The sequence below is a fragment of the Magallana gigas genome, chromosome 1 (assembly GCF_963853765.1).
Source record: "Magallana gigas chromosome 1, xbMagGiga1.1, whole genome shotgun sequence".
NCBI classification, from domain to species: Eukaryota; Metazoa; Mollusca; class Bivalvia; order Ostreida; family Ostreidae; genus Magallana; species Magallana gigas.
Genome location: NC_088853.1, coordinates 51,295,717 through 51,314,020, shown reverse-complemented (window position 1 = coordinate 51,314,020; position 18,304 = coordinate 51,295,717). Strand labels below are relative to the sequence as shown.

General features: G+C 30.7%; 1 protein-coding gene across 3 annotated transcripts in view; it reads left to right on the top strand.

Annotated features, from left to right (window-relative positions):
- LOC105348389 (uncharacterized) overlaps nt 1-10,840 on the top strand; it is a 54,375-nt gene extending 43,535 nt beyond the window's left edge. For 2 of the 3 annotated variants that reach the window (XM_066070301.1, XM_066070306.1), the window contains exons 9-13: nt 6,771-6,900; nt 7,133-7,269; nt 9,588-9,688; nt 9,934-10,075; nt 10,354-10,840. In XM_066070301.1, the coding sequence (XP_065926373.1) occupies nt 6,771-6,900; nt 7,133-7,269; nt 9,588-9,688; nt 9,934-10,075; nt 10,354-10,538 (695 nt within the window). In that variant the 3' untranslated portion in view covers nt 10,539-10,840. Of the gene's footprint in view, nt 1-6,770; nt 6,901-7,132; nt 7,270-9,587; nt 9,689-9,933; nt 10,076-10,353 lie in introns of those variants that run through there. The other variant, XM_066070309.1, reaches the window with a different exon arrangement.
- Nucleotides 10,841-18,304: the final 7,464 nt, after the last annotated feature.

Genomic DNA, 18,304 nt, shown 5'->3' with positions numbered 1-18,304 from the left:
ACATAGCTTCTATCATGCATTTGACCCGTGCGATAGTTTAAAACAATTTTCAAAGCATTTAATGTAATTCAACCGATCATTTTTGAAATTTAATTTTCTGGATCCCCGCCTGATACGTCAGCCTTCTTGTATATTAGAATTACATGTACGTTGACCATATGTACACATTTACATAATCGGCTATGTTATGGGACGATAACATTTTTTATCAATGTTTTTGCAGGATATGTAACAAATAACAGCCTATTTGTTGGTTTTTGCACTGAGTATTTGAGATAATTTGCCGCCATCTTTTATGCATTCCACACACCACTCACAGTTTCTTTATTTGGTGTTCTGTGTGTATGGCGACAAATTGGTAAATTTGCACCACTCACCCCTTGTAGCTTCATCCTGATTACATTTTATCTGGCTAAGTGTAATGTAGTAGTATATTAAATACACACATCTTTTTTTGCAGTGCTTATTTACATCTTTAGAGATTTACTTACAAAAAAAGTAAACATTTGTATGACTTATATGTAATTATTGTCAATTTTGGTGCGGGGGGGGGGGGGGGGGTAGAAAACTACAGAGAAACTTAACATGGCTGTGACACATATGCTTTTATTCTTTCTTGTTGATATATCAATGAATGAATTATAACAAAATACATGTACAACAATTAATTTTGAAATATTCATGCACAATCAAATTTTTAAAAAGTTTTACTGTTCTCTGCACAAGAAATCGGCAATGTGAACAAACTGGCACCCTATCATCCCTACCTTTTATTGTAGAGAGTAGGTATCCTTCTATATTGAAAACAATTTCAAAAGTAAGACTCATAATAAGTTGTTTACTGAGGAAAAGGAAAAAATTGTATTTATTAATAATTCCATATGATGTGATAATATCTCAATGATTTGTTTATAATCATAGTACTAGTGTATCACAGTATGCATACATAAAAACGATAAGTAATGCTTATATTTATTAGTGAAACAGGACAGATTATTTATATTTAGATTATTTAGATGCATGTACTAATCTTTATGCGGGGATCTAGAAAGGAGGGGGTCAGGGGATCTGGACCCCCTCCTCGGGAAAATTGGAGCTTATTAAATTTACATGGTAAATTTTTTTAAAATTGGCCTAGGACCCCCTACAGAAAAAATTAGCTACGCTTATGAAGTTTTCTACCATAACCGCATTTTTACACAAAAGGGGTAAATAAACCCGGGTTTTAAACTATTACTGGTGGTGAAATACCCCAGGGTTCAAACGCATCAGGTGGAAATGCACCAGGGCAAACAATATCACTTAGATCCGCGAAGCACACTGCATTATTATTAGTCTACTTAGATATTCTGTGTAAAAGTAAATACACATAATTATTTAGTTAGGTAGGGAGAAGTGAACATAGCATTTATTAAGAGCTATTAAGACATTTGTTTGTAGGAAAGAGCAAGTACAAATGATCTTTATTTAGAACAGTTTGATGTTGCTAGGATACAGGTTTCAGATCCCTGATTTGATTGGTTAATTTAGATATTGAATCTCGAATTTCGAATCTCGAATCTCGTATTTCGAATCTCGTATTTTGAATCTCGAATCTCGAATGATCCTTCTCGGCTTTCGTACTATGCACAAGAACAAACCTTTTAGTAGAATAATTAACTCCGTAACCAGAAGTTTAACATAAAAATACTACTAATTCAAAAGCAAAAGCCAGCAAATGTTGCAAATAAGACATGATCCCTCTTGCTAAGACATCAACGTTATCAATGTTTCGGTTGAAAAGAAGATCCAGGAGCAATGGGGATAAAGGCTTTAAAACCAATAACATTTTGCGTTTTCCTACTATTCGTTAAAATAAGCGAATGTCTATCATACAAAAGAGATGAACAAACAGAAATTGTACTACTGATTGCACCATGAATGCAAGCCCTGCCATTGTAATCTATTGTTTTTAAGATGGTCATTCTCTGTGTTGTCCATCGTCCACCATATCCTATTTTGTTAATATCTCTAGTAGGCTTACTGCATTCTTGAACTGCCAAAAACAATTCCTTCAAAAAGTTGTTTTGACAAAACCACAGAAACAGGTTTTCTTTCAATAGAAGCTGACTTTCTACTTTACGAAGCTTGGAGACAAGGAACTATCAGCTTACAAAAGTACTCAGGGAAAAGTGGGTCAGCTGATGTTGTACATGGTCTGCAAAATTCATACAATAATCGGCACCAGAGAGTAGGACACCGAAACTATGTCTGGATTATTTTTGAAAACACAAAAATTTGAAATGTATTTGATAATTTTTAATGGAAAGATGGATAAATTTTAATTTTAGATGTTAAGATAAAAAGATTGATGAGATATGCTCCCGATTTGGATCAGATTTCATTTTTCTATTTTTATTGTTAACAATACTTTAGAAATGTATTTCTAATAATTAACCATAAATTGAGTGTCAATCGTAGAGTTAAAAACAAGATACAGAGCTCACAACTCTTTGTTTAATGACAGGTTTTCTCAGGGCTTGAGTTCTCAAGTTCAGATTGTTATTAAAGTTCATTGTCATGAGTAAAATTAGTTCTAAACACAAAAAGTATTATTGAAAAAAATTATAACTGACAAATCATTCGATAGTTCTACTGTATTATTGAATAAAACTAAATTGGGCTTTTAGCAAAAGAGAGGAAATTTGAAGTAACTTTTTCAGATTTTGTTTTTTACTGAAATATTTTTGGCAGTACTATAATATTAAAAGTTAAGATTTTATTGTTAGTCAACATAATTTTGCTTGTTTTCTGTTGGTTTTATCTCACTTTTTCATTAAGATAAACATACGATACACATTACAGAAATATTAAAAAATGCTTAAACCGATAAAAGACCATATCTTAATATTTTGATCATTGACCTCACATAAATTTTATGCCAGCAGAATAAAGTCAATATACTGTAAACGTATTACATTTGGCTGTGTATTCTATATAGCGTTTTTGGCGGAAAATGGCGTCCGCTAAATCAAGTACATCGCCAAATTAAAAATATGTTAGTAGATAAATAGTTACATTTAGAAATGTGCTACGCTAAATTGTTCAAAAATCATATTCCGCCAAACATCGTACACGCTAAATATAATACGTTTACTGTAATTAGTTTTATACTATAAATGTTTTAGCATTATCTTCAAACACATTTTAGTCAAATTCAACAAAAATCGGTTGGGATTTGAAAACTGGTAGAGCAATTAGGACTATTTTAATAAATGTCTATGAAAATTTAATGCTTTGTATCTCTTTAGTGCCATTACCATTCATAAACTGTTTTTCATTTTTACAAGAGATTATCAATTTTTATTATTTTCACAATTAAAAAAATTAAGGGATTTTTCTTGAATTTTCAAAAGGTATTCGGGGCTATTATCTCAAAAAGTAGATCATTTACCTATTTTTTTAAAAATGAAAAAGAACACTATAATAAAAGTTGTAAAACACACAATGGATGGTTTTTATTATCATCAGTGGAATTTGTTTTCATTCTGAGTAAACGAAACCCTTAAGTAAACAAAGCGTGTGCTTCGTTTTTGTTAACATTTGTCACAGTGATTGTACATGTTAAAAATCTTTTTTAAGCTGATTTCTCCATCTGCTTATTCGATTTGACCATATGTATAGATTTGTAAAGTTTATCACACTCATTTTAGGTCTAAACCTGGTATTTTCTTTTCTACATTTAAACTGTAACCAAAGACTTTACCTGTAGTTTTTGACATAAAAAAGTCGTCAACTGATAAACCAGATAAAGTTCCGAAGTTCTTTTTTGAGTCAAAAGCTACAGGTCAAATCTTTGTAACCAGAGAGGGACAAATAAAATTTAAAGCTAGTAATAGCAGAAAACCTTGTTTACTTATGATTTATTTTAAAAATAAATTGTCCATTTTCATATCCGGTCAGAATAACGAAGTAATTGCATTCGCTTAGGACATTTTATTTCCAAATATGTTTAAATTAAGCTCTGTGTGACACAGAAGAAGGGCTTATTGTAGAAAGCTAACATGAAAAGGAACAAATTTGACACTCTGATTTTGGAAGAGTGAGTTATATCCATATGCACAGACAATGTAAGCCTATCAAAACTGGAAACATCACGAATCCATTTTTACGATAGATTTGGGGAGGAATGAGTACTAAGCTAATATATATAATGAATATAATCAAGTAAATTGTTAAATTTTGTTCGTGAGAGGTAAGCAATTGTAACGTCTTGGGATATAACGCCCTTCCTCTTGTAAAAATGCTGAGTGGTTTTAAACTAAACATAATTTTAGTGTCACTCTTAATATTTACCGTTTTGGTTTTTTATCGAAGGATCACCAAAGAAGATTTAAGGATAAAATTGCACGTCTAAAAACATAGACAGAGGCATTGGAATGGCAATGTTTAAGCCAAAGATGAACCCAGAGTATTCTCATGTCAATTCAGAGAATTTTGATTTGTTCCTATTGCCAAATGTGGGAAGGTTGAAAGATATTTTCAGTAAGTGTAAATGATTTTAAATTTCTCATCTGATTCGCGTTTTCTGCTTATGAAAAAAATGTTTCTGTTTCCTTTTTAGACAAATATCTTGATGGATTGGATTTTAAATCAAAGATCAATCTTGCAGATTTCGGAACAAATGACGGAAAAAATATCTTTCCGTTTCTAAGGATAATGATCGGTAGGATACAAATTTTTAATGAATAAATTATATGCATTTGTATCCAATCAAAATCAACATGATTTAATTCTTTCACTATAATCATAACATTTATTTATAGAACTCATTCGACAAAGATCGGCGTCGTGTGAAATATGTGTAACATTGAATGATCAACCCACAAATGATTTTTCCGCTTTGGTGAAGAATGCAGAAGGTTAGTTATTAAGATTGAATTTAACTTTTACATAATATTATGTCATGATAAATGAAATTTTTCATTTTATTTTACATTTTGATAAAGAGAAAGTTTATGCAAATGTTCAAAAAGAGATTACTGTGGAATCATTAAATTTCGTGGGCGACAATTTTCGTAAATTTACAGGTTCGTGGGGACGTTATTTCGTGAATTCTTATATATCTACAAAAGGAAATATGCCTTTATTAACCTAATTTTTCAATTCGTGGAGGATGTTATTTCGTGGATGAGAGGTACCCACGAATTCCACGAAAATTTAGCCACCACGAACTCTAATGATTCCACAGTAGTTTGAATTTTAAGTTGCTCTTTACAATATCTAAATAAAACACGTGTTGCTCACAAACTTCAATGCAAAATTCAAGGTGCAATTGATTGGACAATATTAAAACAGAAAACAATGAAAATTCCTTTGGTGGATTTTTTTTTATTTGATAACACCTTCCAAATGATATCATGATTAAGAATATCAGAACATTTATTTTTTTAAATACGAAATGTGGTCGTTATACATTGAATACCTTAAATTTAAAATAGTTCTATCACACCCATACATAACGCAGAAGGAGCACGCGACCAATAGTGGCGAGGTACAATATAAATAGCTTTTTTTCAAGTGTCAGTGTGCAAATGGACGTTATCCGTAAGAGGTGTTGTTTGGAGTCACGGGGTGTGCAGTAGGTTGCGATCTTATCTTAGATAAGAACGTAATTTAAAGTGCATCTGTGCATTTATCTAAGTTGAGCACTGTGTACACGAACATGGACAGTTATCGTGCTACCCCTTGACCTCGTTTGTCGACAACATCATCCGCTACGGGCACAAAAGACAACAACAACATCGTTAAATTAAACATTAATCATGCATCAACCTTACTTCAAAATGTATCTGACAAAATTGACAAATAAGCTAGAAATAAAAATTCCCGTCGAATCTCGGACACAGCAGGTGAGAAAACAGATGAAATGTATCTACATTCAATTTATAAAAGCCTTTAAGAAAGAAAACAAACAATGGTAACAAAGAATGGTATATGGAGGGGCATGAAAAATATATTGTCAAAGTTAAACGGCGAAAATTAAAAACACAATCAAGGATGAAATGAAAAAAAAAAGAAATTAAATATTGACATAAAAACTTCATTAAAATGTGAGAGAGAGAAAATACACACAGGAATATCGAAGAAGAACTGAAGCAAACCAATATTTATGATAAAGCAAAATGTTCTGTTTTTAATATGGACCTTACTAGCATAAAAGAAAATTGAAATAGAAAAAAAGAGTAATCGAAAAATAAGTGATGAACTCGGTATAACAACAGAAATGAAGTAACTTTTCTTTAACATATGATTTAGTTTTAAAAACAATTAATTTGTTTAAATAATGATTAAAATAATAATTTTAAATCATTTTTTATGTCAGCTTTGTTTCTTTGTTAAATATCTCAATTACATCGGGCACGGACAAGACGTAATATACGTAATATACGTCAGTCGTTGTTTTTTGACGCATGGACAGTTACCTTAATTTCTAATAAACATCATAATGTAAAATGAGGTGTTTATTTTTTATATATGTTTGTGAGTGGTGGGGTTTGAGTGAATGGTATATATGGTATATATGTATTTGTATCAAATGTACATATAAAAGATAAAAAGATAAAAAGAATATAATTTTGTGTTACAATCTTAAGATTGACACTACATTTATACAATTATAAGTTTTTCCTCAAATTGTTTGATAGTTATTACTTTCTTCAATTTTTACCATCAAACATATGTTGATGGTTTTGTAATGAAATTCAAGAGAAAATATATACCATTTCTAGATTTTAAGAATGAGATAAAGGACGACTTCTTAGCAGTACACAATATTCCTGAAAGCGCATACCACCGCTGTTTACCTGACAAAACCATCGATATTGGAACCTGTTCATTGGTGGTGCAATTTCTTTCTGAGTAAGTCATCAAATTAGTCAACATTAAAGAAAAATCTCTTATTTATAAGCTCTACGAAAAATATAACAAAGGAGAGAGTCTGATTTGTTTCCAGTAAAACAATAAAAAGCAAGTGTATGAGATTTTTAACCACGGTTCATCGTGAAAAAATGACAATAACAAACCGTGAACCATCTCTAAAATCCATAAAACAATACAACGGCGGTTTATAAATGCTTATTTGTACATGTAGGTATGTTGTACTTGAAAATGCATTGATGTACGTTCCTGGTCTATTGGTAAGTGACGAAGAAACAACGAAGGTTAGGAGTTTAGCTGCAGAAGATTTAAAAACTTTCATCCGGGCCAGACTCACTGAAATGAAAAGAGGTAATTAACTTGTATCGAAACATTGCAGACTCTAAAGCAATACGTTTGTACACCAAGGCAGCTGAGGTTAAAATCCGCTTTTTAAAAAAAAAAAAGTCTTCCTCTTCGTACGTGTTACACTGTTACACTATATATATATATATATATATATATATATATATATATATATATATATATATATATATATATATATATATATATATATATATATATATCAGGCTTGGGGCGAATTACATTGTAAAGTAATGCATTACATTACCATTACTTCATGAATTTGGCATTAAATTACCATTACCATTACTTGATTTTCTTGAAGTAATGCATTACCATTACCATTACATGAGTAAAGTAATGCATTACCATTACCATTACTTTGGTTTAAAAAAGTGAATAATAATAATAAAAGAGTTTTTGAAAAATGTTTCAAATAAAAAACACTCTTTAACATATTTACAGGTTCATGTTCAGTATCAGGTTCAAATTCAATGACTTGTAGTTATATAAGATTCATTTTGTATTTTCTCAATATATAATCATCTTATGGCATTATGAATAACATATCACATAAAGTAAATTGATATTTATAGACATTTGACATGGTTCAATGTCAGGTATGAAATAGAGACACAGAAGTACATGCATAACAGAAAACAAATTATGGAATAATGTTGCGGTTATTTTAGCTAAATGTGGGTATTTCCCCAGATTACACAAATCTTTATAATTTTGGAAACTTAATTTATAAACAGGGTTTTCCCAGTAATTCTTAATATATTTTAAACGGATTTCTTTATACTGAGGACACTTTAAGACAAAAGATTGCTGTTGCACTTTATGATCACCAAAGTTTCAAAGGGTTCATCTCTTAACTTTCCTGTTAGGTTTGAGCATGTATACTAAATTCATAAACCTTCTACAGGAGCAGTGGAAGCTGGGACTGAACATCTTTTTTGCAATCTTTATATTAGGATATATATCAAGACCAGTGATAGAAAAATTACATGAATCTTGTATTTTCTATCAGTGTAAACTAATGTACTTAATATAAGAGAGAGAGAGAGAGAGAGAGAGAGAGAGAGAGAGAGAGAGAGAGAGAGAGAGAGAGAGAGAGAGAGAGAGAGAGAATGAGAGAGAGAGGAGAGAGAGAGAATTTTTAAATGGGTTATAATATTGAAAGTGATTTTGATTTTCATCATTGATGGACAGTGCATTCATTTTGTTTAAAGGTGCATGTCTGTCCTTTTTTCTATTGGAACATAGCCAAGGAAAGGGGATTAGGGTCTTCAGTGCTTCTTATAACAATAGATTGTTTTGATACTTGGATTATCCTGGGGGCATTGTGTGTTGTTGACAACTTCTTAATTGAAGTGAAAACTAATTGGAGTAAATTGTTTAAATGATTTCAAACTCTTAATAACAACACTCTTAAAAATGTTATTGAATTGTGTTGTTATATCAAGTAATAAAATGAACTTTTTAAAAATCTTTTTTTATAATACAACCAAAACATTTTTATCTGAAGAACATTTTTATCTCAAGAATTATTGCTTTCTCCTTTAAAATAATTTTAATCAAATACAATTTCAGCTATTCATTTATTTATCACATTTTTTAAAGTGAACATGCATAAATAAGCATAGTAATGCAAAGTAATGCCATGTAATGCCAGCATTACCCTAGATTTTGGAAAGTAATGAATTACATTACCATTACTTGTAATGCTAATTTTGTGGCATTACACATTACTAGCATTACTTTGAAAACATGTAATGCATTGCAATGCATTACCATTACATTTAGCATTACCCCAAGCCTGATATATATATATATATATATATATATATATATATATATATATATATATATATATATATATATATATATATATATATATATATATATATATATTTATATAACCAAATCAGGTGTGAAGTTGACAGTCGACTTCTGACTCCAGAGCAATTGGCCGCATGGCCTACACCATCCAAATCACTAGAAAACGAAACTGTTCAAAATGTAGTTGTTATTTTTTTATAATTAAAATAGTTGGTAGTGTTAGTTGTAGTTTTAGATTTTGTTTTCTATGTTTTTATTCTATGTAATTTATTTTATTGTCCTGAAAAATAAAAAAAAAAAAACAATTAAGCATATTAGTGATACATTTTTTAAATTCATTTTAATGATTCCTCATAAGGCATCTTATGGAAAGGCAATCAAAGGGAAATTACTTTAAAATAAATTATATTGTAGATGATTGTGTTATAGTGATGTTGACTTGGACAAAAAATTGAAAGTGTAAATTTATATCAAAATTACAGGTGCAATTTTTTTCGTGAACATTCCCACTGACCCTCTTGAAATAAATGAAATGTGTTCATCTACGTTTTATCAACTTTACCAAAGAAATGTCATATCAAAGGTACCGCACACGGATTTTATAATGAGTATTTAAAATGGTTGTCACATTCGTTTAAAATGGAATTCAAATCGATGCCTATAGTTTAAGAATAATGGGGATAAAAGAATGTTCATGTATTACTTTGAGTGCCGTGTAATCAAAAATCAGTTTTGTATTTAAATGTGCTGAATGTGTTTACATCATTATCATTATTACAAATGTATATATTATTATCATTACTATTATTATCATTATTATAAACGAAGGAGGAATTGAGGAATACATTCGTCCCTGTCAATAACGCACGAACGGAGACTGATATTAAAACAGCATTTGTGGAAATAGGGAAGGATAATGGTGTGGAATTTCTGCACTTTACACATAGAAGAGTCAAAATGTATCAGAATAGTAAGTAACTTTGCTGTATTCTTGGTTTAGTCGCGAACTTCCAACGTTCAAAGTGAAAGCTCTACTGAGCAATTTCAACGACAGTTAATTCATTTTATTTAAAGTATACAAAACTCACCTGGTCATGAAGAGAAAATGAATCAAATCAACTGCGTAGCAAGTTAAATCTGGGAATTTAATGTAAAACGTCAAAATTCAAAATCAAATCCATTGTTATGCAAAGGACATAAGCTCCAGTATTTATTATATATTTCAAAATATCAACTCATACTTTCTAGAGGACCTACTAAAATGCGTGAGAGCATGGATTTCTCCTAGTTTGATGGCTGGACTATGTCAAACAAGAAGTAACAACGACGCTGCAGATGTTTGTGAATTGTTCTTTCATGATTTGAGAAGTCGTCTCTCTGACATGAAATGTGTGGATTATAACATTTATGAAGTGATTTTTCAGAAACTGTAAAAATCTCAAAAAGGAGCAATTTTATCATCCTAAGCAATCTAAGGATCAAATAATTAGAAGTAAATCTTTGTATATCCAGAATACATAAAGAATGATTCCTTATTTTTTAAACATTAGCTCAGTTTAAATCTTCATGAGACAGTACCAAAGCTACGATGAACAATAACATTGATTTGCCCCTTGAATTGTGTGTTGATTTGGAACCTAATGTCTTTGAAGATTTGTTATGAAGTAAAAGGCATGTGATCTAGATTAAAATTTACAATGTATAAATCATGATTTTCTTAATAAAAAGAGGTTTTTCATATAGGTAGAGTTTTTTATTTTTAGTTTTTTTTATTCATTTTAATAACAGTAATATAATTTCAGTTTACGCTAATAAGGAAATACAATGTGGACAGCTGCTGTTAAGTTTTTTTTCATAATATTATTTATTAAAATCATAAATATTTTTTTTTTCACAGAATTGAAAGTTTTTAATGCTAACTTTACAGTCCTTCTAGATTTTCATTAAATAATCTTTGTGTGTTTAAATATGAACAGTATATACATATACGTTCGTAGTGTACAATCATCTACCTGCTGAGCGTGAAGCTCTGCAATTCTATTCACAGGGGGTTGGTTATACTATTAAGTCAACATTTAGTTAATATTACACACCTTTTTGATCGATAAAAAGACAAAGTTTAATTGATTGTTAAAAAACGAGATCGAAGCATTGGAGTTTAAACGTCGAGATATGTGTTTTAAAATTGTCTGCATTAATTGTTTTGAAATACTATGTGTCTTACATCAAGGTTGTCTTTTATAACTACTGATCCGGTAACTGTTCTTACACACGCAAAACAGTTAAAATCCCGCTCAGGCCAGTCTATTGCGTAGAGATCTGCATAGACCCGATTATCAGAGCATCAAAACAGAATTTACGTACAAAACAAACCCGTAACGACACACAGCAAACCTCTCCTGATCATGAGAGAACCGATACCTGGATCGCCATAGATCTAGAGGTTTGTGATTTCTTGTCTCTCTGTATGTATACACTTATACTAAAACATTATTATCTCAAGCTTCGAATTAAATACCGATGATTAATCATAAAAAAACTATGTATAATAATAATTTTATTGTGGTATTATTCTTCTTTTATATCATGCATAATGTTTTGTAATCGTTTTTATTTGGGTGAAAATTTTTAACAATATATATGGATTTCTTCATTGATTTTTAAACAATATATGAATAGAGTGGATTACAATGGATCCAGCTTGCTGTGGACAGGACATCTTACGATGTTACCTATGTGATTAACCTGTTCCCTCTATGTACTGTGACATCTGTTACAAACAGATGTGTAAAGCATGTGTTGGGGAACATATATCAGATGATTTCAAAAACCACACAATCGTGCCATTTAAAAAGAGAGGATCTACTCCAAAATGCCCAAAACATTCAAGAAAAATATGTGACCTTTACTGTAAACAATGTAAGAGTCCAATATGTGCGCTGTGTATTTCCTCTGGTGAACATGAACAGCTCAAAAACGTTGATTTATTAAAACGAGTTGAGAGCAAACGGGAAGATCTTCGAAGTATTTTACTTGAACTAGAAGAATGCATTTTGCCAAAATACGTAGAGATAGCATCTAATATCTTAATGCAGAAAAATTGCCTAAAGCAAAACTTTCAAAACGTGGAAAATGAAATCGACAAAAGAGGAAAAGAATAGCATAGAGAAATAGATACTGCTATAAAAAAGCTGAAATCTAACAACACCGAAAAGAACAAAGAACAGATGTCTGCTATACATAAAATTGAATCTGATATTGAACGCAGAATTTCCAAAATAGAACAAATTATTCAAGATCAAAAAAAGATATTGGACTCAAGCGATGTTTGCCTTATTTCTGCATACAAATCCAGAAATGCTGAATTCAAAAGGTTTCCTTCGTGTTTTACACTTTCCTTACCAACTTTTATTTCCCATCAAATCGACAAAGAACATGTTTCCCAACAGTTTGGTATCCTTACAGCTAAATCTACTGCAAAGAACGATAAAACAACTTTAAATAGAGCATTTGTTGATACGCCACGTATCACATTAAATATTGCGGTGATCTGATATATACTGATTTTTTAGACGGATCTCTGAATAGGGTGAAGGATACGGGTGCTCAGAAAGTGATAGCATTACAGGGGTGGAAAGCCAGCGGTGTCTGTACATCATTGGATGATATTTTAGTAGTTCTGGCCAATGCTGACGGAAAGCTTATAAAAGTTGTACGTTACTCTGACTCAAAGGAGAAACGGAGCATTCAATTCCACGACAGTGGAAAGCCTTTATATTCACCTATCTGTGCTTTTAAATTTAAAGGCATCTCTGAAAACAGAAACTTAGATATATGTGTGGCAGACAGTGACGCAGGTGCTCTGGTTGTAGTTGATCAGGCCAGGAAACTAAGGTTTCGTTACACAGGGTTTCATTTATTCAGACCGTACCGAATCACCACGGACTGCCAATGTGGGATAATTACATCTGATTTTAACAACTGAATATTCACATCCTTGAAGAAGACGGGAGTTTCCTTCGCTGTATTGACTATAGTGTCCATGGGAATATATGGGGTTTATGTGTGGACAACAAGGACAACCTCTTTGTTGCTGAGATAGTACTGGCAAAATTAAGAAAATCCAATATTACGTGTAGATAAACGGCATTTATCATACTTTCAGCAAAAAACGCGAGCGTAAATGTTAATGACATTGTAAATATTTCTTTACATACATCATTCGTTTGAACGTAATGACTGTATCGAGATGTTTTTTTAACCAAAGATTGTGTTTTGTCATTAAATCACTTTTTTTTCTTATTTTCTTATTTCTTCCTTCTGTTTTCTTGAGGGCTGAATCTCTGCCGTCGGACGAAATTGGACATATCATGAATAAATATCTCAGACACACTTTTTCTCCAAATGGCTTTCAGTTTTTGCATTTTTGTTAGTAGCACATGTAAGACTTAGATATCTTACATATTCTCCTTTGATTGAGCGTTTAAATCTGATCTGTAATGTACACTTTGTCTATGTAGAAATAAAAAGGTGTTGGAATGTATGATGTAGGAATACAAATTAAGGACGAATTCTTTCGAAAATTTGTGTAGATTAATCGTCATTCACTAAACTTCCAGTAAAAAAGCGTTTTATTTTTAATTATTATTAATGAAATTGGTAAATATGTCTTTGCATACATCATCTATTTGAATGTTATGCCTGCATTAAGGTAGTATGAGTTCGAAATCAAAATAATGGAAACCAAATGATTTTGGTATCAATGGTTTTGATGGATACAAATATGTATAAACAATGCTTGAGTATAAAATAAATAAAAAGAGTGTAGCCGTTTGCCCCTAGTGGCTGTCAAACTAAGGGGGGTAACTCTGTGTTGTGTTTTCCTGAAAATTATAGTCTGTATATCAATTTCAATTAATAAGTGAAAGATGACACAATTTTTTTTAAAATATTAATTTCTATTAAACATTTAGCGTCTGTTCTTAAATATAAAACAATAAAAAATTATAACAAAATATACACTTTGCTTGCAGCGCCACCTATGATATCTAATTGTCACAGCAAATTACCATAATTTGTGGATATTAATCAAATTGTAAAGCACAGACAGAGTAATGGAAACATAAAAAGCAACATATATTCATAATATATAATAACAATCTATCAATGTGTCCAATATTCAGAAAATAGAGTGGAGCCATTATGAAAATATTCAGCCCGAATTTTCTCTTAACAGCTTTTCTATACAAAATGTTCATTATTCTCTATAACTGCTCTTTTGTCTTCAATTACAATTTTTGAAAAAAAAAATGGAAAATGAACAAGATACCACATTTCATGAATAATATATATCATGAAAATATATCAATTGTAACATAAAAAAAAATCGACATGGTTAATGTTTCATAATGTCCTCACAATACCATCTATATCGTCCATTGACTCACATTGAAATATGAGAAATATGAATCGTTATCACATATTTTTTAACATACAGAGTAATGGAAATTAAAAAAGCATGATTTTTTCATAAAATATAACAAAAATTCAGCAATGTGGCCAAATTTCAGAAAAAAAGAATGTAGCCAGTTTGAAAATATTCAGCCCTAAATTCCTCTGAAAAACTTTTTTTTTTTTTGCAAAATTTTCATGTTTACGATTTACAGTAAAATAATTCCAATCACATTTCCCAATTATACATATATGTATCAAAAATGAACATGGTGCAAATTTTATGAAATATATTATACCTGAACTTACATTTCAAGCAACATAACAATTATTTGAATAAATTAATCTGGGAATTAAAGCCAACACCTGGCTTGATTCCTGGAAGAGAGTCTCCAAAACCATGAACTGTTTTGCAATATTTTTTTCATAATTTCACAAGACAGTAATGCATAAAAAAGTACAGGAACATCGTATTTTCTTACATTATGGCCAAGGAACACCACACTGTCATATTGCTATATAGACAAAAAATCCAAACAGCTTGTAAGACCTGTGGTAATGTTCACTGCTTTCAGCTCTTTGTCATTGTGGTATATTTTCTTGTCCTCTGTCCTAATTCCAATAATTTCTCTAACTTTTGGATGAACTAAAATCTTTGGCATTATAAACTGGTTGAAGTGGTTTTCTCCATTGATGGCAGAAATCTGCAGTATATTATGTGATGTTCTGGCTGAAATACAATAAAATGTTTTACACATCGCTAAACTAGAGGAGATGGTATGACAAATATATTACTCTGTATCAACTACAAATATATATATAATAAAACAAAGGGTACATATGAAAGCCCTATCACTCACCATTCAAAACTTATGCACTAAACCTAACTTTTCAAAAGTAAGTTGAATACATGTATCAAAATCTAGGTCAAAATATGTTCAATAAGTATGCCCTGGGTTAAAGTTTTTCTAATGTACAATTTGTACCAATACCTTAAACAGTTGCTTCCAAGTCAAAGATAATTTCTGTTTCAGTTGCATTGGTCATTATTCAAAATTGTGCATTGGGAGGTTCCATAATTTGTGCTGGTATTTGTCTATATCAAAAGTCCCTCTAAAGCACATCCAGACACATATGAAAATCCTTTCCTAAATTTGTTTGAAGATGTTTTCTGTTGCCTGTGGAATAAAAATGATATTTGAAGAACAAATATGCCCATGCTGGTTTTTTATTGTATAATACATGTATAGAATACAACATGCTATCGAGTAACTTTTGGCATTTTTAACTGAAAATCAAAACAGGTTATCTTGCAATACTCATTAAAAAACCACTTATGACATATCTTCACTATCCAGCAAATGTCACTCTCAACATATTGGACAGACACTAACTATATACAGTAGTGCATTGGGTTAACTTTATGCAGCCCTAAATTGTTTTCACACCACAACAATGACATTACTTTTATGTGCACATTTCTATCCCTTATCAATCCTCACAATGTGTAAATAAAGATATTAAAAGGAATTCATCTGAAATAAAATTACTAATAAAACTCTGCGTTGCAATGCAAGTTTAACTTTGATTGTCAATTAAAGTTTAACATTTGACTTGTGTACCAGTTTTGAACTGCACTGCATGCCCATAGTGGTTGCCCATGCAGTATTGACTTACTTTTGTTTGAATTTTTCTACACTATTTGAATTAGTATTATGAATCAAATTCATTCACTTTTACAGACATTTTCCAAAAGAAAATCTCTCCTATTCATACCTGTGTCTGAACGTACAAGTGTATGAGCTGATCGCTTGTGTCAACCACATTTGAGGGGGAATGGGGACCCGATACATGTAGCTCAGCGAAGACAAAAATTTATCAATATTCATCTTGGTTACCGATAATATCACCTGGTGTTTATCAACTTGCACAAATATTGATTAATTCACTAAAATATTTCCAAACTTGTTTTGGCATGCATTACAGATTAGTTTCCTTGCAATTTCCAAACAGTTTGTTTACAAACGCAAGGTTATATATGTACTTTCTATTTCACAGCGGGGAATAACTCTAACCTAAAGAAAAAAAATATCAGCAAAGCAACATGAATCATTTAATTGCTCAAAATGTTTTGAAACAGCAGATTCCTTGTTAATATATGAATTCCAACAACATTTTTATTATGGCTAAATACGTGTACATGCTACATGCTACATCATCTTAATTGGCCAACAACAAATATATGTAGGCTATTAATGTTTTATAAAATTACACACCATTTAGTTTCTATGGACCAAAACCAGTCTCTAATTCTACAGACAACAACCATCACACGTATAACTAGTCCTCTTCATTTTCAGACCTTCATTACACGGACAGATTACTACAAATGCGACTGTTTTCCTCACAAAGTGACACTATGGAACTCCCTTCCACACTCAGTGGTGTCAGTAGCATCTTTGGGCCAGTTCACAACTGTAGTCCAAAATTATGTCCCATAAGTCTAAAATTTCTATAAAGAGTTATGCAAATACATATGTACATATACTCTTCATGCACAATGTTAACTGTTATTTTTTTTGTTCTAGCACTTAGTTGATTGATTTATATATATATATATATATATATATATATATATATATATATATATATATATATATATATATATATATATATATATATATATTTATTTATTTTTATTTTTTGGGGGGGGATACCGAAATTGATGGACTAAATTATGACTTACCGGGGTTTTTTTTTAATACAGATGACACCGCATCAATCTCTGCTTCTGCCTGATTTATGTAAAAAAATAATGATACCACCGCCGTCTTTGGCACGTCCCATGGTCTGTCGTGACAGTCGTCTGTCAGTTCGGGAAGTCGCGCGCTGTAGTTACTATGAAGATCGGAAACGGGTCAGTTGTCGTAAAACAGAGAAGCCGTACTCGATGAGAATGCAGATATTTTAATTCTAATTTTTATTGAAAATTTTTATGCTCTTAAGGAAGGAGTCTTTTCTGGTTTTCGACTTGTCAAACGTAAATTTGATTAATTGTTCATTAAATTAAGATGAAAGGAAATTAAAATAGTATATTTTTCTTTCTTTTTTACTATCATACAACTTGGCATAGAAAAATGTAATCAATGTTTAAAATGGAACAAGGACTATATTTTTGGCGTAATATTGGCGTAGGAAAATATCACATGTTGCGCAATTCAGAATTGCTGCAGATTATATATATATATAATGAGTCTGTTTTAGCATTTTAAAAACAATAACAATAATGTTGGATTTTTTTTAACTAATGTGAACTAATAATATGATACTTGGGTTTCAGAATATGTTTTTAAAATATGATTTGCCTATCAAATAACATTTTTATAAGCTTTTTAAAGCGCCCATTCTATACATTGATTTTTGTGAAAAAATCACTAAAATCAGTTTTTCTCTCTTATGAAACGGTCAATATATTAGCTTTTCTGTCAATTTACATCTTTATATAAAGTCTTCATAATACATAAAAATTAGAAATATTTTATTATTGGAAGCATAAAAAATTATCAAAATTTCTTCAAAATTTAAGAAAATTAGAGGAAATGCGGGCTAAGCAATATCAATTTTAGTATAAATATTTATTCCAATTTAGTAGTATAAGCTGATAGACACTCTCATGGTCTCTGATTTCATTGAAGATTTGAATCTTCAAATCTTAAACAAATGTCTACAGAACTATAAAGAGCTACAC